General features: G+C 56.3%; 1 protein-coding gene across 4 annotated transcripts in view; it reads right to left on the bottom strand.

Annotated features, from left to right (window-relative positions):
* The window catches only part of SDK1 (sidekick cell adhesion molecule 1), a 513,421-nt gene that overhangs the window by 9,029 nt on the left and 481,518 nt on the right, over positions 1 to 22,874 (bottom strand). For all 4 annotated transcript variants that reach the window (XM_021087982.1, XM_021087980.1, XM_021087981.1 and 1 more), the window contains 6 exons: positions 21,795 to 21,956; positions 20,791 to 20,916; positions 11,662 to 11,826; positions 9,045 to 9,182; positions 6,849 to 6,969; positions 6,301 to 6,430 (listed from right to left, as the gene is read on the bottom strand). In XM_021087982.1, the coding sequence (XP_020943641.1) occupies positions 6,301 to 6,430; positions 6,849 to 6,969; positions 9,045 to 9,182; positions 11,662 to 11,826; positions 20,791 to 20,916; positions 21,795 to 21,956 (842 nt within the window). The remainder of the gene's footprint in view (positions 1 to 6,300; positions 6,431 to 6,848; positions 6,970 to 9,044; positions 9,183 to 11,661; positions 11,827 to 20,790; positions 20,917 to 21,794; positions 21,957 to 22,874) is intronic.

Here is a 22,874-nt window from a genome sequence, read left to right as displayed (position 1 = left end):
CCCAGCCCCACGCTGCAGCTCTATTCCAGGCAGGGACGGCCCAGAGAACCGAGCTCCCCCCTACAACCTGGTCTGCTGGGAGGCTGGGCCATCTGCACCAGGGGTGGCAGGCAGAGAGTCCCAAACCCTGATGGCCCCTCCCTGACTTGCTCAAATGGAAGAAGTTCCAGACCAGGAGGGGCAAGCCCAGAAGATGGGGGGCTGCCATCTCCACCCAGCATCCCACCATGGGGGTGTGGGGGGCTGCTGTCTTCAACCCCCAGCTTGGGTGCTGTGACACAGAGGTCCCAGTCGGGAGGAGAGTTGGTCCTTAAAACAGAGAGCTCCCCAGCTCTGCCTGAGGGGAATGGCTTTATTTGGGCCAGAGGATGCCAAAGCACGCTGCTGAAAACAGTGGGGACCTCAGGGATGAGAAATTAAGAGGAAGCTGGGAGCTGCACGATAGCAACAGGTGAAGCAATACACCAGCCAGAAGTCGAACACTGAGGACCAGGCAAAGCGATAGCCAAGGACAGCCCTCTTGGGGTGAGAGGGAAATTGAGACATGAACAATATCCTGCCACTACAAAAGGGCTGGGCTTTCATTGGATCAAACTACAGAATGATTTATACCCTGCAGCACTGTTGTCAAAGATCCTAGAGCTTGCAAGCAGTGGAGGCTATCAGCTGGGTGTGACGCCCGGGGCTACACACCTAGAATCTTAATGTGGAGGTAAGAACAAGAGACCAGGAAGTTCCAACTGTGGCACAGGGGAAACGAATCTGGCTAGTATCTATGGGGATGCGGGTTCGATCCCTGGCCTCGCTCAGTGGGCTGGGGATGCAGCGTTGTTGTGAGCTGTGCTGTAGGTCGCAGATGTGGCTCGGATCCTGCATGGCTGTGGCCGTGGTGTAGACCACCAGCTGTAGCTCCAATTTGACCTCTTGCCTGGGAACTTCCATATGCTTCGGGTGCAGCCCTAAGAAGCAAAACAAAAAAACCACCAAAAACCAAAAAACAAGAGACAAGGCAAACTTGGCTGAGACTGCAGTCATCACTGGTCATCACAGAAACTGAAGGCACAGCCAAGGTTGCCTGAGGGGTGACACCAGAGGGGTACACACTGTGGAGGAAATAGACTCTCTCAAACTAGTCCAGCCAAGTCACCAGACAAACAAATAGGAAAATAAGTAAACAACAAAGACAACAACCGGAGCGGCTGAATATCAGTGTTCAGAGGTGGTACAATGTATTATCTAAAGTGACTCGTGTCCATACACAGGAGAAGAAGCAAGTCGCCTCTGAGGAGGCCCAAATATTGGCAGACAAAGACTTTGAAAGTAGGTATTACAATATGTTGAAAGAACTAAAAGAAACTATGTTTAAAGAGAAGTATGATGACACCATCACAGCAAAGTAAAGAGTCTTGATAAAGAGAAAGAAATGACTTTAAACGAACCAAATCAGAAGTTCTGGAGTTGAGAAATACAAAACTGAAGGGAAAAATTCACGAGAGGGCCTCAAAGGTAGATTTGAACAGACAGAGGAAAGAGTCAGTGCACTTGAAGATAGACTGATAGAGATTATGCGGTCTTAAAAACAAAGAGGAGAAAGAATGAAAAAGAAAGGAAAAGGACAGAGCACCTGATGCCTGTGAGAAAAGCACTGAGTGAGCCAACATATGCAAAAGGAGAGGAGAAAGGAAGACGCAGAAAAAATATTGAAAGTAATAATGACTGAAAACTTCCCAAATTTGACTTAAAAAATCCCACACACCCAACAAGCTCAATAAACTACGAGTAAGGTAAATGGAACAAGAGTCACACCCCAGATACATCACAGTTAAAATTTTGAAGGACAAAGACAAACTCTTGAAATCAGCACAAGAAAAATGATACACTCTGTACAATGGAACTAAAATAATATTAACAGTTGACTTCTAATCAGAAAAAATGGAAGACAGAAGGCAATGGGGTAACCCATTCGAAGGGTTAAAACTGTCAATCATGAATCTTATATTCGGAAAACTATTTTCGTAATGAAGCTGAAATAAAGACATCCTGAGATAAACAAAAACAAAAAAAATTCATTGCTAGCAAACCTACCTCACAGGAGATACTAAAGGAAGATTGTCAGGTTGAAAGCAACTGACATCAGAAAGTAATTCAAATCCACATGAAAAAACAAGAAGTACAACAAAGGTCATTTCATAGGGAATTATCAAAGACAGTATAATTGCATATTTGTTCTCCTTTCTTCTCTTATCTGATTTAACAAGCAATTTTATAAAACAATGTGTATATAATTGTACTGTTGGGCCTATAACATATAGAAACATAACAATCTTAAGAGCAGCACAAAGAGGCAGTAACGTAAGGAAATGACACTTTAACCCACAGGAAGAACCAAAGAGAACCAGAAAATGTAAATAAAAAGGTTAAAATTGTAAACTCTAAATATATCCTTGCTGGCCTTTCTTCTCTCAATTTCTCTCAAAGGCACAAAATTCTGCAAAGTGATACCTATAAAAATTCCCTCTTGGAGTTCCGGTCTTGGCACAGCGGAAATGAATCCGACTAGGAACCATGAGGTTGCAGGTTCAATCCCTGTCCTTGCTCAGTGGGTTAAGGATCCGGTGTTGCCATGAGCCGTGGCATAGGCTGCACATGCGGCTCAGATCTGGCATTACTGTGGCTAAGGCAGAGGCTGGCAGTAACAGCTCCCATTAGCCCCCTAGCCTGGGAACCTCCATATGCCACAAGTGCAGCCCTCAAAAGACAAAAGACAAAAAAAAAAAAAAATTCATTCTTGAGTTTGTTACATATATGGATGTGATATGCATAATAATAGCACAAAGTGGGGGAGGGAATAGATTTACACAGGAAGAAAGTTTCTATAGGCCACTGAGATTTAGTATACATCTGAAGTAAATACTGACACCAGGGCAATCACTACCAAAAATAACTAAAAAAATATATAATAAAAGCAAAACAAGGGAGTTAAAACTAAAAAATATCCACTCAACAAATGAAGATGACAGGGAAGGAAAGATAAATAGAGATATGAGCCATACAGAAGGCAAACACCAAAACGGCACGGGTGAATTCTGCCTTAGCAGCAATTACATTAAATGTGAATGGATTAAATAATCTCGCCAGTAGGTAGAGACTGGTCAAAGGAATAGAATAACACGATCCAACCATCTGCTGCCTCTATACCAGCGACACATTTTTCGTTCCAAAGATTCGAATAGTGAAGTATGATGATGGAAGAGAGCTACCACGTGAACAGAACAGCAACCCAAAGAGAACAGGAGTGGCCATAGCGACAGCAGACCAAAGAGACCTTAAGATGAAAGTTGTTCCTGGAGGCAAAGAGAACCTCATTGTACTGATGACAGGTCCCTCCCTCAAGAAGACACGGCAGGTATGGACCTCTCAACAGAGCCCCCAAACGCATGACATTAACGCTGCCAGAGATGAAGAGGGAAAGAGGCAACGTTAACCCTAGCAGGTGGAGGTGTCCATGCATTAGCAGATGGCAGAAGAAGGTGCGTGGAGAAGACCTAGACGGCACCGCAAATCCACTAGACTTAACAGATACTTCTCCGCACAGCAACAGCAGAGCCACACATTCTCTTCAAGTGCATTCTTGCAGCACAGGCCAGATGCTAGGCCATAAAACAAGACTCAATAAATCTAAAAGGATCGAAAATACACCAAGGCTGTTCTTTGACCACGATGGAATAAAATTAAAGATCAACAAGAGAAGAAAATCTGGGAAGCTCCTAGGTGTGAGGGAATGAAAAACACACACCGACATAACCAATATGCCCAATGGGTGCACTGTGTGGTATGTGAATTGCATCTCAATCTGGCTGTTTAAAAGACATGGTTGGATGGAAACATGCCCATTGGAGCTGGCACTTTCAAGATCCCTCCGTCGGGATCCCATGAATACTTAGTGCCTGAAGCTTTTCCAAATTCATGTTTCAAAGTCAGGACTCAGCACAGGGCAGACAATTCTGGAAAAACAGAGAGGCCTCACCGTATCTACCCGAGAACCCAGGAGCAGACAGAGACCAGGTACTTGAGTTCTTGGCCTGAATTCCATGGGGTCCAGTGGAAGGTATCTAGCGCAGGCTTGGGGTATGGGGGCTGGAGCCCCAGATTCAATGTGAAATTCCTGAGAGAGTGTCCACACCTTTGATCAACTTTCTTGATCCCCAAAAGCATTAGGACCCCAAAAGCATCCATGGGAATCAAGAAGGAGCCCCTTTCTCCAGGGCCAGGGCTTGCCCCCAACTCACTCAGCTGCACTGTTGTGACAACTGAGGTCGGCACAGCAGGTCTGGCGGGAAAGATGGAACCCAGAGCCAGATGCCCAGGTCAAGTTCACGGGTTAGTGTGTGTCTGGGGAAGACATTCAAAAACCCCGTCAAGCCTCAGCTCTCTCACCAGATCCTCTTTGGAGGGTTTAGTGTGGATCCCAGCCCCTCTCCTACTCCTACCCCGCCCCCTTCCCTGCCGCCTTCCTCCATCTCCATGTGCAGTGTGTGTATTTAGCATGTGCATGTATGGTGCATGCACGTATGTAAATGCCTAGCTCAGTGCCTGCATGCATTTAATAACCCTCCATGCAAATCAGCTGACGCTGAATCTCAAAACACCCATCTGCGAATCCAATCCCAGCAGCTCTGGGACCGGCCACTGGCGCCCTGGTGTTGGGCTGGGGGAGATGGTGGGGCGGGATCAGCAAGCTCTGGACGCGAGGGCAGGCTCCGTCCCTGCGCGTTGGATGACTCGGCCTCAGTCTTGTCGTGTGAAACAGGGATGACGGCGGCCCTACCTCAAGGGTCTGGCGTGCGTGTGAAACGAGTGTGTCGCCCACAGTAGGTGTTCCGTCGGTGCTCAGGACACTGAGCTGTGAACAGCGTAGCTGGCAGCTCATGCATTGTCCATGATGCCTGATGCCCGAGGCGCAGCAGGCCCAGGAATCGCGGACAGATCTGGGCAGGTGCATGTGAATGTCCCTAGCTGCTGACCCAGAAAGCTTCCACTGGACGGCGGCCTTGCCCCTTCCCCAAGGGCTGCTTCTTATTTTTTCAAATAATTCCCGTGCCACCCCAGTGACCTGAGCCACAGCAGGGACAACGCCGGAGCCTTTACCCACGGAGCCACCAGGGAGCTGCTTTTGGTATAAGCAGTGGGAACGAGGCTGCCGCTTCCTTATCAGGAAGATGCAGGTCAGTGTTTGCAGCTTTTCACATGGCAGCCCCCCGCCCTCAGACGAGAGTTCCTTCTGCACATCTGCAGGGCTGCCTGCTGCTTTCACAGTGCCCACAGCTACGCCACAGACGGGGAACCCAGCATCCTTTGTCAGCAGAGCAGGCAGAGCGGAGCGAGCTGGTGCCACCTCCCTCCCTGCCTGCTGCCCCCTCTCGGGACGAGTTTACACGCAAACCACAGCTGAAAAGAAGCCATCTTACTGAGCCCCGGGGCTCAAAAAGGCCCGAATTTGGGCGAAAATGAAGGGGAGACTTATTTTAGATTAAATATTGATTTAGAGTTTGAAGGCCAAGAGATGGGGCAGGCCTACGTGTCCCGCAAAGAGCTTGGTGAATTTCGTCCCTCTCGAGGCATCTCTGAAACTAACGTCTGGGACTGGACCACGTCTCTTTTGGCTTCAGCGCTTCTGCTCGTGAATAAGACTTGGATGCTTGTAGGGCAGGGCACTTCCTGGGGGGGGGGCTGCTTGGAGCCCCCATGGCTGGGGCTTGAGGGTCACGGCTGGGGGCCGACACCCCCTCGGGGCAAGGTCTCTGTGGTTCAAGGGCTCCCTCCCGCCCTGGTCACCTGCCCTGTGACCGACCCAGAGCTGCTGTGACAAAGTCCCCTCTTCGCACAAGGAGGCCGGGGTGGGAGGCGGGGGGAGGGGATCAAACGCCTTGGGTGGGGGTCCCAGGTTCACCACCCAGCAGGCTCAGCCCCCCCATTTCCCACCTGGGGCCTAGAGGCCACCAAGCTGCCTGGTGACCTCCAGAAAACACCAGGTCCATTTCTGAAGCAAAACAGAACGAGAACGGTGCACGGCGCCAATGTCCACTTTGAGCCAGTGACCCACCAAGGAGCGGCCTCACGCCAGTGACCTCGGGGACCAGTGACACGAGCATGTACCTTCCTCGTTGGGCAAGTGGGGCTGTTTGCCACCGGCTCTGCCTGCTCCGGGCGGTTGTGGAGACGCAAAGGAGAGGCAGGTTGAGGCCCCGGGGGAAGGCGGGGGGCTCGGGGCAGAGCAGCGCCCGGGGTCGCGGGACTGACCTCGGACTCCGACGCGGCCCCCGACTTCTCCTGGAGGTTCATGCTCTCGGTCCGCACGGCGCCGTTATACTTGCTGCAGATGTCCTCGTCCGAGTAGTGCAGCCCGCCAGGGCTCGGCCGCGGGGGGGACCTGGGACGGGACGGCGACATCGGCTCCGGGGTTCCGGGCAGCTCTGGGCGGAAGACACCTCCCCCCGCCCGGAGGCCCTCTGACCACCCTCGGGCGTCCTCTCGGCAGACTGAGAGGAGCCCCACGGCCTCTGATGCCATTCAGGCAACGGATGCCAACCAGCCTGGCCGCCGCCTCGCCAGACACGCAGCCCATCTGGGGCTGGTGAGCGACCCCAGACCATGTCCCTACATGAGAGACCCGCCCTCTCTGTCTCTAGAAGTGCATGTAAAATATCTCTAATTCCTGCCACCCCTGCCTGCCTGGATCCAGCACCGCCCCTCTGGGATCCGTGGTGCCCCTGGGCAGAGGCGTGACACGCCAGCACCCGGGCCCTCGGTGGCCCCGGCACACGGGGGCTGCAGCCGGACGTCCCTACCTGGTCCCGTTCTTCTTCGAGAAGGTGTTCTTGACGTTGAGGTGGCGGCTGTTGAGCTCCAAGGCAGCAAAGCCTCCGTTGTCCAGCGTCACGGACTCCTCCATGCTGGAGATGCCCTTACCTGGAGCCGGGCGGGGAAGGGCCCACATCGTCAGGAAGGGGCTGAGCCCAAGCAGGGAACGCGGCCGACACGGCCCAAAACACAGGTAGAGAGAACGTTCAGAAGGCGTGAGCGCTCAAGGGGCAGCTTTTGCTCCTGAAACAAGGCTCTGAGACCGGCTGTGCTGATGTCTGCGGGTGCAGCTGAAAACCACGTAAAGTTAATCGCTGAATAAATTCATCGAGACGTGTTGGAAGCGACATTAGCCGACCAAGTCAGAAGTAACCGGAGGACCTGAAGAGTGTCCTGACGGCTCTCCCTCTGCTGGAGCTGGTGCCCCCCCTGCCCTGCCCATGCTGCCCCCTGCCCCGGGCGCCCTCCCACCCCCCATCCCCGCCATGGGCCCCCTCCCCCGGCCATCCTCCTGGCTCACTCACTCGCCCCCCTCCTTCCGATCACAGTTCAAGGATCCTGAGAGCAGAGAGAACTTTCTGGACCCCTGCATGTACCTCCCCGCGTGTCACCGCCCACGCTGTTCTTCCGGGCTGGTTTCCTTGGTCCTCTTCCATCGCCCCTCCCACACCACGGGCTCTGACGCACGGGCCCGCTTATGCTCACAGAGCTATGCCCTCAGTTACGTGCCAGCCTCCAGGCGGTGCTGTGCCCCACACCCGGGCTCCAGGTGTGTCTGCACACTCAGTAGCATTTCTAACCCCCAAGGGTCCTCTCTGCTGGGGACCCCGCGGCCCTCCATGTGCCTTTGTGCTCTACTTGTGGACAAAGGAAAAAGCCAGCAGAACACAGGGGGCGGCAGCGGAGAGAGGAAGCTGCTTGCGTGTAGGGGTTTGGGTTGATGGGAGGCGAACAGGTGAAAACTGCTATCAGGAAGGACATCTGAGGCCGGTCGTGCAGGGGAGCACGAGCAGGAGGGGGCAGAGCGAGGCTGTGGCAGCAAAGGGTTCGGATCCACGTGTCTCCTGGGCAGGCAGGTAGACGTTCTGCTATAGACAAGGGTTTTTTTTTTTTTCCCCTGGGCTTCAACCACGATGTTAAATTAATGCTCCAGGGTGAGGCTGAGTATCAGAAGCTGCAGGTCAGAGCTGCCTTTTCAGGTCTGCTTTGCAGATGGAGGAGGAGAGTGAAAGCGGGGAGCTTTTCTATGCATCCAGCAGAGGATTCTGTAATAGCATTAACTCAATGAAATGACGTGCCATTCATACACTGTAAATCCCTGAGGAATAAAATCTGATTTACGGACACTTGTTAGAAGTGAATTTATACAGAAAAAAAAAAATGCTTTCTTGTAGGGACGAATGGCTTAATGCTACAAGAGCAAACGGCAGCACTTGAGGTGCCTGGTCTTATTAGCCCTTTTGGCGCAGGGACCGTGGTGCTGGCGGCTGGGGTGGGGGAAACGGCGCGCCCCCCTTCCCGGGGTATCAGAGCACTGCCAGCACCCTGGGAGGTTCCCTCGAATACCTTGTCTGTTTATCCTCCACTAGAGCACCCACCCTTCTGCCTTCTAGAAACTTCTACGCATTGGAGTCATTCTGTGTGTGCTCTTGTGTGCCTGGCTTTGCCCGAGCTTGTTTGTCCACTTCTGCAATGACGGTGACTCCTTTAGCAACAGACACTTAGCAAGCGCCTGTCACGTGCCAGGTGTGGCTGTGCTGGGAGCACAGGGGACCCAGCCTGCAGGGGCTCTGAGCTGGGACCTGATCACTGGGCCAGTGAGAAGGGCTGGACCACAGACACGATTCTGTAACTGTCCCTGAGCCGCCGCGAGGTGTCTGAGATGTGCCCCGGGTCACTGTTCTCATGAGGCTTAATTATATGATTTTTCACCTGTTTGATGCTTTCCACTTTTTGCTCATATTAAAAAACACTAGTGCATTTGAGCAACGGTGCAGATGAGGAAACAGGTTCGAAAGCCAAATGGCTCAAAGGGGCCAGACCCCTGCACCTGCTGCCTCCGAAAGGAAGTTGGCTGCAGCCACTCTACGGAATGAGACGGAACGTGACGTGGGCGGCACAGATGCGGGAGGGAGAAGCGGAGCTCCCCCTTTGGGAAGCGGGGGTGGGGGGGGGCAGCCCACCTGTGCTGCAGTTCTTGTACTTCCGGTTCTGTCCGTGCAGGACCAGGGCAAACACCACCAGCAGGACGACGATCAGGCTGGACAGCGCCATCACCAGGAGGAACCACCACTCCTCGTAGAAGGGCGTCTCCACCTGAGCTGAAGGGCGACACGGACACACGGTCACGTGGACAGGAACTCCGGACCCAGGCACTGCCCGGAGCCAGCGGGGTGGGGGGCGGGGAGGACCAGGGCTGTACCCTGGATCGAGCCCGGCCTGATCCGCCCAGGTTGTGGCAGGTGGCCCTTCGGGGTTCTGCCGTCACCACCCCGCCAACTGCCCCCCCCGAGACTGCTCCTCCCCAGGGGGGGGTGCCTGGACCCCCCGACCATCAAAACTACCATCCACGCTTATCTTTCCTGATTTCATCCGCTTACAGGTGCTGTCTGGGCAAAAGGGAGGAAGGACCGACGTGCCCGGACTTGCTCCTCCTGCAGGTGCCCAGGCTTCCCTCCTGGACAGCCCCCTGCCCCCCAACACCACCCCACGCACAGGGGCCATCCCCTCCCCTGGCCTCTGAAACCCTTCCCAGCTGTGTCGCCTCCTCTCGCCTCACTCCAATCCTTGATGTGACAGAGACATTTCTCAGAGGGAAGAGTCATCCCTCCTAAGAGCCTCCTAAAACCCACCAGCCTCGGGATGCAGGCTAAGCCTGGGCACCCTGTGACGCGACCGCCGCTCGGGCGCAGCGCTGGGCGGGGTCACACCTGCACAGGCACCTTGGGCCTGCCTGCCTGTCGGCCACCCCCACCACCTCAGGGCCCCAAGGCTGGGGCTGCGTTTGATTCACTTCGAGCCCCAGCAACACTGAGTCGAGCCACCGGCCCCACCTCTTAGGTACGTTTTCCCAGAATGGACAGAAAAGGTTTCCTTTGGAAGCGGCTTTGTAGAAGGACCCTCTTCTTCCCCATGTTCTGCTCTGTTCACTGAGAAAACTGGGGATTGCTCCGTGGTGGGGGCTGGTTGGCCCGGGGTCCCTTCCCTGGGGGGAGCCGGCTCGAGGCGTCCAACGTCCAGGACGGAACAGGAAGCCTGTTACAGGTGAGCCCAGGTCCGTCTCCCAGGAACAGAAGCGCAGAAAACACCTCTCCCCTCCGCGAAACTCCTCACTGGACAGACAGAGCCACGGGCACGCGGGAATAAAGGGCGGCCCGTCCTGGGTATGGTAACACTACAGGCTTCCTGACGGATGGCAGAAGTCCAGATCCAAGGCACACAGGCTGGGTTTCAGGCGGGGTGTTAAGTCCTCCATCTAAGAAGGCCAACACATCCAGGCCCACCGCTGGGCAGTGGCCTGGGAAGAGAGGCCGGAGCTGGCTGCGGAACTCCCACCCCCGGCCTGCACGGCGGGGCCCGGAGGCCGCTGCAGGTGACAACCTGCCAGCTTCTCTGAACCACGAGGTCAGCCGACCGCCATCCAGCAGGCAGCCAGGGCCAGTGCTCGGATGGGATGGATTTCAGAGGAACGCTCGTGGCCTGGAAAGCCAGGGCCATGTCCCTCTGTGGGAACAGTGTTTGCTGTCAGCCACGTGCGGGTGGAACGCACAGCTCTGTAGGTTTGGAATTGCTTTGTATCGATTTCTTGTAGATGAACCCGGGGAGGCGAATCTCAACTGCTGAACTGGCGTGATGGATGCTGTGGCTGCCTGATTCTCTTCTCTCTACGGTGGGGTCGGTTTAAAGTTTTTGTAATAAAAATGAAGGAACTGAGGACGACTTGATGTGAGTAAGAATCGTTCCGTCATCAGGCGAGCGGTGCCCTGGGCCCTTCCTGCAGCCGCTGTCACTAAGCCACCGGAAGTCACTCCCTGGACGGGAGGTACTGGCCTGAGCGCCCACAGACACTCCTCTCCCTCCAGGCTCGCAGCGAGGCCAGGATGAAGGGTGTTTGCAGTTCAAAGCACCATCGGTAGCTTAAGCGAATGCGAAGGCAGGGATGGGAGGCATATTTTTCTTGACTCTCGTGGTTTCTGGCCCAGACCCTGCCCGCATCCCCCCAAGGGCCTCTCTGCCCTTGTCCTTGGCTGCCAGCTCCCTTTTCCAAAATGCCCCCGCTGTGGGTGGCCTGCACCCTCCCCTCTCTGAGAGCCCTCTAGATCCTGGCTGGTGTGCAGCCTTGGCTGCAGGGGGACCCCCGCGGAGCTGGGACATGACAGTGACTGCGAAGTGACTGCTGTCCGCTGTCCGTGGCGGGGGCCTGCGTGGCTGTTTCCTAAGCATTCCCGAGGCAGGAGTGCCCCACGGTGCAGGCAGGGTCCAGACCCGCTTCCCAACTGCACTTGGGTCCCAGGAGCGACGTGACCAGCTCACTGCCTCCCTCCCCCCGCCTGTCCCACCAGCTCCTCCTCTGCTACTTCCACTGCCTCGTCCCAGGCTCTCCGTCCCCCCGGGCCACCCCGGACCCCTGCGCCCTTCAAGCCCAGACCGAGGCCCCTCCTCCCAGAAGCCTTGCTGATGTCCAGGCGCTCATCTTCTCCCCCGGCCGTTACACCCCAGCGCATGTCCTCCTGCGGCCCCCCAGGGGCAGGCACTGGGCCTCCTATCACCCTCCCGCCCCCAGAAGAAAGGGCTCCGTACCTGACACGGCGGCCGAGGGGCTGCTGGGCTCCCCGTAGCCCACCTGGTTCACGGCCACCACCCGGAACTCGTAAGTCACTCCCTGCCTGAGCTTATCCAGGCTGATGGTGCAGGACGTGGCCCCCCAGGGAATGTCCTTCACGAACGTGTCCCACAGGCCTTCGTCTGCGGGGAAGGGAAGCAGAGACAGGTCAGGACGGCTCTGCTCCCAGAGCGAGGCCCCTGCGCCGACGCCTGTCCTCAGCAGGGGACAGATGCCAGGGGCCCGTGGGAGCCGCGAGGGGTGGAGGTGGCAGTGGTTTCCAGGAACCGGACGGCTACGGTCGCAAGCTGGATGGTGGCATCTTCCTGAACGTTCTCCTGCCTCTGGTCTCTGCCTGGATCTCATCCTCGGTTTAGAGGACTCTGGCTCCCTGCTGTCCCAGCTGCTGTGTCACCACCCTTGAGTCCCACCTTCCCGACTCACAGACGACTCCACCCTCCATGCCCACTGGTCACCAGCATCGCTGAGCACCGCAGCCACGGCTCTGGGTTCTTGGTCCCGCCTGCCTTCTAACCGGAAATGATAACCCAGCTGGCGGGTCAAAGAGAAAAACTAAATTAACAGCCTCTCTCCCAGCCGGCTGCCAGCTTTGCTGATGCTGCCACACCCTCCACCCAGCCTGGGGCGGTCGCTGCATCCGCGAAACGTTCCACAATTGACTGTAAAAGTGCTGAGCGGCGGCTGGCACAGAGATGCCGGCATCATGAGAGTTACACTTGCTCAGGGACAACGCTGCCAGGGCCCCATTCTCCCACCCGCTGGGGACGCCGCCTTAACTTCCCATGCCACCCTCAAGTCCCAGCATCCTCTGGAAGGGTTGTGCCATTGCAATTCCCCCAGGAGCAGTGGTTTTTAAATCTATGCCCAGTGCTACCAAGTCCTAGTATAAATTCTGCAGAATAGACCGATTTCTCACAGATACTTATACACCCATGTTTGTAGCTGCATTATTCGCAGCAGCCAAAAGGTGGAAGCAACCCGAGTGTCCACCGAGGGGTGAAATGACCAACACAGTGTGGTCCATCCCTTCCAGGGAATATGATTCAGCCCCCAAAAGGAAGGGGATTCTGACACCTGCTACAGCGTGGCTGGATCCTGAGGCTCTGGTGCCAAGTGAGACAGGCCAGACACAAAAGAGACAAATCCTGTCGGATTCCACATATCGGAGGTTCCCAGAGCAGTCAAATGCAGGAAGCTGGAGCAGGGCTGAGGGAGGGAGAGTGGGGGGGGTGGTTTCAGGGGGACAGAGTTTCAGTTTGGAAAGATGAGAAAGTTCTGGAGGTGGACAGTGATGGCTGTACTTAAGCTACGGAACCATATACTTAATAAAAGTAAAAAATGGTAAATTGTATGTTATGTATATTCTACTAAGATAAAAATACCTGTTGAGGGAGTGCCTGTTGTGGCTCAGCGGAAATGAATTTGACTAGTAACCGTGAGGACGCAGGTTCAATCCCTGACCTCGATCAGTAGGTTAAGGATCCAGCATTGCCGTGAGCTGTGGTGTAGGTCACAGATGCAGCTCGGATCTCCCGTTGCTACGGCTATCGTGTAGGCCGGCGGCTACAGTTCCGATTCAACCCCTAGCCTGGGAACCTCCATATGCTGCAGGTGCGGCCCTAGAAAGACAAAAAAGCAAACGACAACGACAACCAAAAAACCCACATGGAAATTCTTTAAACCCTGACACAGAGGAAAAACATGAATAAAACTGAAATTAAAGCCAGAAAATCAGATGCAGAGAGAAAAGAAGAAGCTAGATAGCCTTGGCGCAAAGCTGCCCCATCCATCCGTCATGAGCTGTGTGACGTTAGGCAGAGCACTTAACCTCTCTGTGCCTCGTCTATAGAATGGTGACGACCAAGGCATGTTCCAAGGATTACCTAGGTGAGTGTTTATAAAGTGCTTACGACAATGCCTCACATGTGGTCAGCAGTACACCACACGAGCGTTGGTAAAATAAAGCATAAATCCAATCTCTAGGCAGGTCGTCTGGTAAAAAGCAGGGGCCAGCACAGTCATTTGAAGGAGTGACCCTTCATGCATTACAAATTCTTTCATGGGCACAGGTATGTGATCTCTCAACCAGAGCAGGTGCCCGGGAGAGCAAAAGCCCACTGGAATACACACGCATTCGTTATCTGCCGAGGGTTATCTGCAAACCAACCGTATCGCACAGCTCGAGACTCCAGGCTTGCTTGAGTGGATCAGCCCACGGTCAATAGAGGGACTGCGCGTGTGCGAGCCTATGTGTACGGGGCCCAGAGTTTGCACCGACGGAGTCGTCCCCCTCTCGGGGAATGAGGGGGTGGGTGTGAGTGAGATCCGTAAAGGCACACGTCTGTGCACAGGCAGCAAGGGAGTGTGATGATCGCTCTCTAAATAGGCACCTTTCAGAGGGAGTTCTCACCAGGTTACGCGTGGCCACCAATCAGGTCAAAACGCCAAGTCGTAGTAGCTTCAGCCTTTCTTGTCCTTCTGGACATACTAAGGTTTACACCTATGGCTGCTGTCCAAGGTGAGGTCTATTCTGGTTTTGCAAGAACAGGGTTGGGGGGGATTTCTCCGCAGCACGTGCCAGTCCCCCCGCCTGGAGCCCCCCAGCCCCCAATTTCATCCAAACTTTCGAGCCACAGAGACCTTGGCGCTCACTCTGCGTCGGGCCCCCCTACTCTGGCCAAATAGCGACTCGGATGAGATTTCTGCTCTCAATGAGCTGTCACGGGTCTGTGTGCGGGGGAGGAAATGACTTGGCCCTTCGAGATTCAGCTGTGTGAGGCCAGCTGTGACCCACCCACACGCTCTAGGAAGAGGAGGCAGCTTGGGCCAAGGGGCCTCCGGGACTCTCCGTGACCTTTGCCGCCGTGTGCACCCCTGGGCTCCTGACTTATTCCAGAGTTCAATAAACACCAGCAGGCAGGACTCGTCCCCCTCTGCTTCCCTTCCTTGCCTTCGGCCCTTTCTCCCTTCCCTCCATCCCTCCCTCCACCGCCCACCTGCACACCCCCACGGCCTCCTGCAGGCCTGACACGAGCTTTCGGTAAGTCACAACGCCACCGTTTTCTGGAGCACCTACTATGTGCAGGTCTCAGTTCTGAGGGCTTTAAATGGTGAATGAGTTGGGTAGTGCATTTCCTCTAAAAAGACAGACACAATTTTATGCTGTAAAAGAGACTGAAGAGAAAAACTGCAGATGCTTCTAAACTGGACGCTGCTTAAGAACCCTGGAACGAGGGCACCAAGAAAGGCACTCAGACGGCGGCGGTGAGGAGGCCCGGACACTCCTGGAGGGGGTCCTCTGAGTGGCTTTGGCATTCATGTTTCTGGAATGCCTTCCTGCTACCGAAGGGAAAGAAAAATTACTTCTCCATTCTCTACCATCACCGAAAGGCCACATTTTAGTTTAAGCACTCTGTCACAGCTCCAGGAGTTGTATGCATTTTTCACGAAGACGTTTAGAACCTCAACACAGGTGATTTAGGTAGAGACCCGTTTACCCTGAAAAACGTTGGGAGGGGAGGAGTCCTACCGGGAGAATTTCCTTCTGAATTAAGAGAAAAAAAAAAGTGTGCAGAGTCTTCGTCTGCTGAATCCTTCCTTTCCCAAAGTGGTATGTCGAGCATTTAATTTTATTTTTTATTTTTATTTTTTGGCCATACCTGCCGCATGCGGAAATTCTCAGGCCAGGCACCAAACGCTTGCCACGGCAGCGACTCGAGCTGCAGCCGTGACAACGCCAGGTCCTTCACCCACTGTGCCACCAGGGAACTCCTACACAGTCAGCATTTGGGAGCCCACGTGTAATAAGTATGCTGGGCCGTTTATCCACACAAATCCTCACACCGTGGTCGCAAGCGGATGGAAAGCCCGGGCAGTGGCTGAAGCGTCCACCCGGTCTCTTCGCTGTGGGCGGTTTTCCTCATTTGTATCACGATGGTAAATATCCCAATAATTCAGTGATGGAGAAAAGCATGACTACAGACGAGGGGGAAAATAACGGTACAGAACCGTGAAGCCTAATGAGATCTGTGCAGCCGATGTTCCACGCGCCACGACAACCCGGGGCCCCTCAGCACCTGAGAGCAGGGCGGGCCCTGGCGAGTTTCAAACGGAGCTTCTGCGGATGGATGCCAGGCGAGGCGCCCCGCCAGGTGCTCAGGAGCTCCCCCTGCCTTCCTCCCTGGGAGGAGCGCCCATGTCGCCTTCATGGGAAACCCCAGGACTGGCCTGAGAACAGTCCCTCGCATCTCCCAGAGCCACATCTCTGGACGCTGGTGCCTAAGGCCTGGCCTAGCCTGGGGGCTAACTTTGACCTTCCTGGGGGCTAACTTTGACCTTCAGGCTGAGGCCTCTTGAGTCGGCGGTGGGGTGTCCGTGGCTCTGCTCCTTGGACACCAAGAGAGCGCCTTCCTTCCGAGACGCTGCTGGGAAACTGCCACCAAGGTTAGAAGGCGGGGCCGCCGAGAACCTTTGCAAAACGCCCCTGGATTAACCGCACTCTGGTCACACGCGTCAGACGGCGTTGGGCTCGGCGGGAGGGGTGAGTAAGCGTCCACACCGCGTGTGGCCCCACGGCTGCTGCTTCCTAAAGAATCGGAGCTCCGGTCTCGGCTGTGCTGTGGCAGCATCCGTCTGTCCAAGCGGAAACGGGACGGCCAGGGATGCCCGAGGACAGCGCGCGCCTCCTGCAACACGTGGGTTCACGGCTCAGCCGCGCTGGTTCTGCTGAGCGCAGGCTGGAGGCACACCCGATCCCAGACCGTGTCCCCATCAACCCAGACACAGGGCCAGCTCTCTTCTGAGCTGAGACCCTGGTGCAGGCACATCCGCCGTCCGCGCTCCATTTATCCCTCTGATGCCCAGAAGCGGCGGGTTGCAGGGCAGATGCTGCGCCGATACAAAAGTTTGATTTCATGGACAATTACACAGGGTCTCCATGCTGAATGAAACTGCCATTCACGGCCCCAGCTTTCTGGTTCTTTTAACCCACGCGGCCAACGACGCGACCGTCAGCCTGCAGCTCTGAGCCTGTCAGCGGCTTAGTTCTTAAATGCTGCCATTTCTTTGTATACACGGGCTGGGTTGGAAATTTAACTGCAACAGGTGGGCTTCAACCCCAGGCTGAGCACATCTGATAGGAAAGAAGCCGTGGTGTATCTGATCCCTGTTTAAGGCAGCGCACACGAGGAGATGCAGGTCGAAAGGCAAAGGGTGGCCTGTGACGGGGACCCCCGCCCCGAGAGAAGCGGCTGCAGAGGCTGACAGGCTGTCCACACCGTGGTGGTGGTGAGGCAAGAAGCGAACACAGGCTGGTGACAGAGTCAGCCCTGCAGGCGCAGCGGTCCTGCTGAAGATGCCGAAGATGCTGACCTGGGAACATCCTTGGATTTTAAAACCTTGGGAAAGACCAAGTTTTTCCTTGGCTCCACTGACAAGTCCTGCAGTCCAAGACGGAGACGGACAGAACGAGTGGAGAGGGGGCCGGGGGGCTCGTTCAGGAGGACTGAGAGTCGGCGGGGAGGGTCCCCTGGGGACGAGCAGCTGTTCTCCACCTAACCCGTACTCATCCCGGGGCTAAAATACATTATTTGTGAAAAAAGCAATACAGTGTCTGCCTGGTACCTCCTAAATATGCATTTCATGGCTGCTTTGGAGAGGAAAATATATTTACAGTTCCTTTAGTGCCATTCCCGGCTATTGTGTAAATATGTAAATGAGGTTTCCTGATCTACGCAGGAAAAAGCCTCGGGATAATTTGTGTAAATAAATCATCTGCATATGCCCAGGGCACTGTCTCTACTGCCTTCCTGGGAGCCTAGCAACACCGACTGCAGGGAAGCAGGGAAACGGACCTCTGGGAGGCGTCCCGCGGAGTCTGGGGCTGTGTCCCCCGGTCCTCGCTTGCCGGCCTCCCTCTCCGGGAGGAAGCGGGGGTCTGCAGCCTGCCAGGTGCTACTTCCGCCAGCGGGTGTGCGGTTCTGTCTCCACCTCAGGGGGTCAGCAGGACGTGCAGGGTGAAAATGCGGATACAGCGGGGCCAGCAGCTGCCTGGCCGCCCGAGCCCTGGCCCCCGCTCCCTGCCAGCCCATCAGGCCACTTGCCTCTGGGGGGCATGTTGGAGAGGTGTTGGGAGGGCAGACAGCAGGCAGCCCGGGGGCCCTGGAACCCTCCCCCCCCGGGGGAAGTGGCTCCGTCCCCCGCCCATCCAGGTAAGGGGACCCCAAGGCCTCTGGGCAGCCCCCCCTTGATCAAAAACAACCCTCATCAAGCACCGTCAGCAAGCTCCCTTGGGACACCACCGCCCCGCCCCGGGGAGGCCTCGCCAGGGAGTGCTGGTGACACAGTGTTTCCTGTCCTGTGTAAAGAGGCTGTCACGGTGGCAGCAGAGATCCAGAGCCCCAGGTTCCGGGAGGTGCTTAAACAGTGACAACCCATAAGAGCACATCGCCCGACTCGGAGGGGAGGGGTGTCCCCCAACCATTAGGCCGCAGGGTGAGTGGGTGGTGGCTCTGGGCTGTGAAGCTCTGAGACGGGAGGTCCCTGGAGACCTGCAGCCCAGGGAGAGGGGGTGAAAGCAGACTCTTCAGCAGTCACAGAAAAACTCGGGGTCCTTCTTCCAGGTCGTTTTCCTGCCAGGTCTCCGTGCGTCCCGTTCCACACCCTGGTCTCGACCCGCTGGGTCAGACCGCCAGTGGGCAGTAGGTGGCTTCCATTTGGATGATGCCATGGGAGCCATGCCGACGGTCCGGCTAGGGCCTCCGCCACCTTCCAGACTCCGCACAGCTGCGCATCCGCCAAGAGGCACCCCCATTCCCTCATCAGGGCAGATGGCTGAGCAGGGGCAACCTGAGGGGACGTTAACAGCCCCCCAGGAGGCCAGAGAGGCCACCCCCTGGCTCCGGGACGCCCCAGATGCTCCCTAGGGTTGATTCCAGCCTGCGCCCGCTCTGGCTGCTGCTGACGGCCCCGCAGGCCCACTCCTGACACCAGGCGCTCGTCTCTGAGTATGTTGGTGCGCTTGGCTGACCAGGCTGGGGAGACTGTCCGTGGGAATTTCTTTTTAATTTTAAGCCAAACTTTTCACTTGAGATAATCGTGGCGTCCCACGCAGCTGCGGGAAACAAGGCAGACGTCTCGCGTGTCCCTTGCCAGCTCCCCCAGGTACCAGCTTGTGGTTCTAGAGCACAGCCGGAAATGGATGCTGGCACAGTCCCGAGACGGGGCACGTCCATCGCCCCAAGGGTCCCTCCTGTGGCCCTCTTATAGCTGCACACCCACTGGGGCCTTGACCTCCCGCCCGGGAGACAAGCAAGCAGGTAGAAGGAAATGACTCAGGATCGAGGCTTCCTAGTTTTTTCTTGGTGCCACGAACCCCCTGGCATCTGGGGCCTTGCAAGGACCCCGTCTCAGAATGGTTTTAGAGGCACAAACCAGAACTAAGGAGGAAACCACTTAGACGGGTCGTGCTCGTAACGCCTAGAGGTAACTGGACGCTCACAGCGGCGTCTGTCCTGGTTCCACGGAAGGTCTGGGTCACGCGGGTTTTCTCTGCATCCCTGTTAAGCTACACAGTGTCCGGAAGATGTGGCGGGAAGACGTGGGTTTAGGCGATGCCCTTATTCCAGGGCAAGTCCTCACGAACGCTGTGGGGGACAAGATCTAGCGGGGGCTGCAAGTGACTTGATTTCAAGTTGAAGATGAGTGCGAATGACCTTGGGAGATACCTGCCCTGGCTGGAACGTCAAGTGAATCAAGCTGTGATTTTTCTTTTCTTTTCTTTTTTTTTCTGGCCATGCCTGAGTCATGCAGAAGTTCCCAGGTCAGAGATCGAACCTGAGCCACAGCAGAGACCTGAGCCACAGCACTGACAGCGCCAGATCCTTAACCTGCTGCGCCGCCAGCAAACTCCAGGTGAGATTTCTCCTGCTGGCAACTTCACGGGTTCTGCAATGGTTTCTGTGGTTTCTTACCTGCAGCTACGGGTTGAACTGTGTCCCCTCGAAATCCCTACGTTCCAGGCCTGACCCTCTGTATCTCAGAATGTGACTTTTTGGAAACAGGGTCTTTGGGGCATCCTTAGTGAAGACGGGCTCATCGGGGTGGCACCTCCTCCAATAAGACTGGGGTCCTTAACAAAGAGCCAGACGGGAACCAGCCATGGCAGGAGGGCCATGTCAACAGGAATGCAGCGATCTGGGTGGCACTTGGGCCACAAGCTAAGGATCATCAGGACTGCCAGCCGTGGGCCAGACGCAGGGAGAGGCCCAGAGCAGACCTGCCCCGCCCCCGCAGAGGGAACCAAGCCCACCAGCCCCTTGATCTCGGCCTCCCAGCCTCCAGAACCGACAGATAACACGGTTCTGTTGTTCAGGCCGCCCGGGGTGGGGCGCTTGGTTACAGGCGCCTGAGCAAACGCACGCATTTATAAGGCAAAGACGTGTTACATTCCGGCTAGAGGTTGGTGGGGACACAAACGGACTGCTTCTTGTCTAAGCTGACGGCCGCCCACATCCACCCACGAGGCCTTGGCGGGTCTGGGGAGGCAGCAAGATGGCCTTTGGGAGAAACGCCCTCCCGGGTTTGGGGGTGGACGGCTCCTTCCTCCACAGCCGCAGGGGCCCAGACCTCGCAGCCTCTCAGCCACGGCGCCCGTGGGTCTTGGAACGGGGCTCTGGGTCTAAGGTCGCCAGCTGAGCCAGGGGCCACTGTGGGGGCCGCTTTCTGTGTGACCACAGAGGCCTGTGGACAGCAGCCCAGGCCTGTCGTGGATTTGGGTCCCTCCGTTTCCACAACAGGCCGAATGCCTCACTTATCAGAAACTACCAGGCATGTTCGTGTGACCAGAAACAAGGAAGACGCCTCTGTTGGGAACCTGGACGCCCTCCTTGCGTCTCTGCAAACCCGCGCGGGTCTCCTGGGGGCGCTGAGAACGTTTGTAAGTGGCCCCGACTTCCCGCACACGCCTTTCTGAGCGACACTTCTCCTCCGGAGCCTACACGGGGAAACTCCGAGGTCTGATGCCCGTGGGGGTAGCGGGCCATCGGGGCAACGTCTGGCATGGCCCGTCTCACACACCAGAGACCTACCTGAGGGCCTGGCCTCGATGACGTAGCCCGTGGTGGGTGTCCTGCCCGCACTGCCCTCTGTCCACTGCAGGGTCAGCTCAGAGGCCGATTTGGTGACGGACACATCTCTCGGGGATCCCGGGGAGCCTGCGGGACAGAGCAGGAGAGAGCGGTGGCCTTGGGCCCCTGGGGATGCCCCGTCCACGGAGGGGGACGCTCTGGGGCCACCTCTCCAGGCAAGGCTCCCCCCACCACCCCGCCCCAGGCTCAGTCCCGGTTTCTCCCCTTGAAAATCGGTGTGGGGCTGACCCTGGCCTCGGGTCCAGCAGAGAATTGGAAGATGAGGCATGGACGTGGCAGGCCCACGCTGGCCCCGCAGCCCCTGCCCTGATGCCACTGCCTCCGTAAGCATTTAAACAAAGGCCAAGGGCATGTGTAAAGCGGGACCTTCAGGCTCCTCTTGTGGATGTGAAAACTTTACAATGCTCTCACCTATTTTATTTCAAAATTGAATGCATTTAATTTTTTTCCCCAGAAAACAAACAACACACGCTTAACACCTAAGAATTTGCTGGAGTTCCCGTTGTGGCGCAGTGGTTAATGAATCCGACTGGGAACCCTGAGGTTGTGGGTTCGATCCCTGGCCTCGCTCCGTGGGTTAAGGATTTGGCATTGCCGTGAGTTGAGGGTGTAGGTCAAAGACGAGGCTCAGATCCCGCGTTGCTGTGGCTGTGGCTGTGGCCGGCAGCTGCAGCTCCAACTGGACCCCTAGCCTGGGAACCTCCGTATGCCGCGGGTGCGGCCCTAGAAAAGACAAAAAGACAAAAAAGACAAAAAAAAAAAAAAAAAAAATTGCTCATCTGTGTCAGGCAAGTCTGCGTGCGTAAGTTTCTGTTAATGCAGCTTCTGAAGACGTCCCGGACCCCTCCCCAACAGTCCTGAGATGACGCCAGCCCTGAGCCGGCCTCTGCGAGTGTAGACAGAGCCCGCCCCCGGCACGCAGGAGCGAGAGGCCGGGCACTCACCCTCGGCCGGCCCGGCCGTGACGTTGGCCTGCAGCTCGGGCCCATAGGCAATGGTCCTGGCCTGCACGCGGAAGAAGTAGGTGACGCCCTTGGTGAGGTCCCGCAGCTTGAGCCAGCGCTGGCCATTCCCCTTCACGTCCACTGTCACCACCTTGCTGACCCCTGGAGCCGAGGGAAGGCAGGAGGGGCGGGTTCAGGGGGGGCCCGAGCGCCTCCGACGCCAACCAGGAAGCCGCTGGTTGTTAAGGATGTATTTCCCACAATTAGGAGCCGTTTAAGCGGTGATAATGGCCACTTTTCAGCAGCGATAAGTGCAATTAGAGTCTGAGCTTGATAAGTGACACCGACAAAGGGAAGAACCACCCTTACAACCCCGGGTGGGCTGGAGGCAGCTGCTCCATGGTCACATCAGGGGCAGAGAAACCCAGCCGAGGCTCCAGGGCGGTCCCTGCCCTCTGGGTGTGTGGGGGGTCCCTCCCCCCCTGGCCCAGAGCGGCACAAAACCCTGTGTCACGGGCAGGTGACTTGGTGCATCCCGATTTCGGGGGAGAGAATGTGGAGGAAGAGGCAGGAGCGCTCCAGCCCCACTGCCCAGGCCACCTTGGGGCCAAAAGACCCCAAGCAACTCGGGACAACTTCATCCGCCCTCAGCCCCTGACACAAGGATTCGAGGATGCAGAGTGCCTCCCTCCGGAGAACTGACCACACAGGGAAGTCGCACTCAGGGGCACGGAAACGCAGCCGAAGTGTGGCCCGTTGTTCTATGTTTAATCAGAAAAGAGAGATTTGACGTTTGGGGAGGCGGATACCCCATAAACACAGCACCTTCCAGAAGGGAAAACAGGGTTCTTTGGTAACACAAGTTTGAAAACGGCATGTGTGAACAGAAAGAGTTACAGAAGCTCTAGACTGCAGGACTTCTCAGAGCCTTCAAGACACTGAGATCTGTCGGGCATCGCTTGGAGGACAGAAGAGGGCGGCAACTCCAAGACTTAACGACTCAGTAGCAGTTGTGCAGACCCCTCGGCGTCTGCCCCACACAGAGAACAGGGGGGCCTCCCGAGATGCCGCTGGGGGCGC

This window comes from Sus scrofa, chromosome 3, assembly GCF_000003025.6.
Source record: "Sus scrofa isolate TJ Tabasco breed Duroc chromosome 3, Sscrofa11.1, whole genome shotgun sequence".
Taxonomy (NCBI): Eukaryota; Metazoa; Chordata; class Mammalia; order Artiodactyla; family Suidae; genus Sus; species Sus scrofa.
This window is presented reverse-complemented; position numbering and strand designations above follow the sequence as displayed.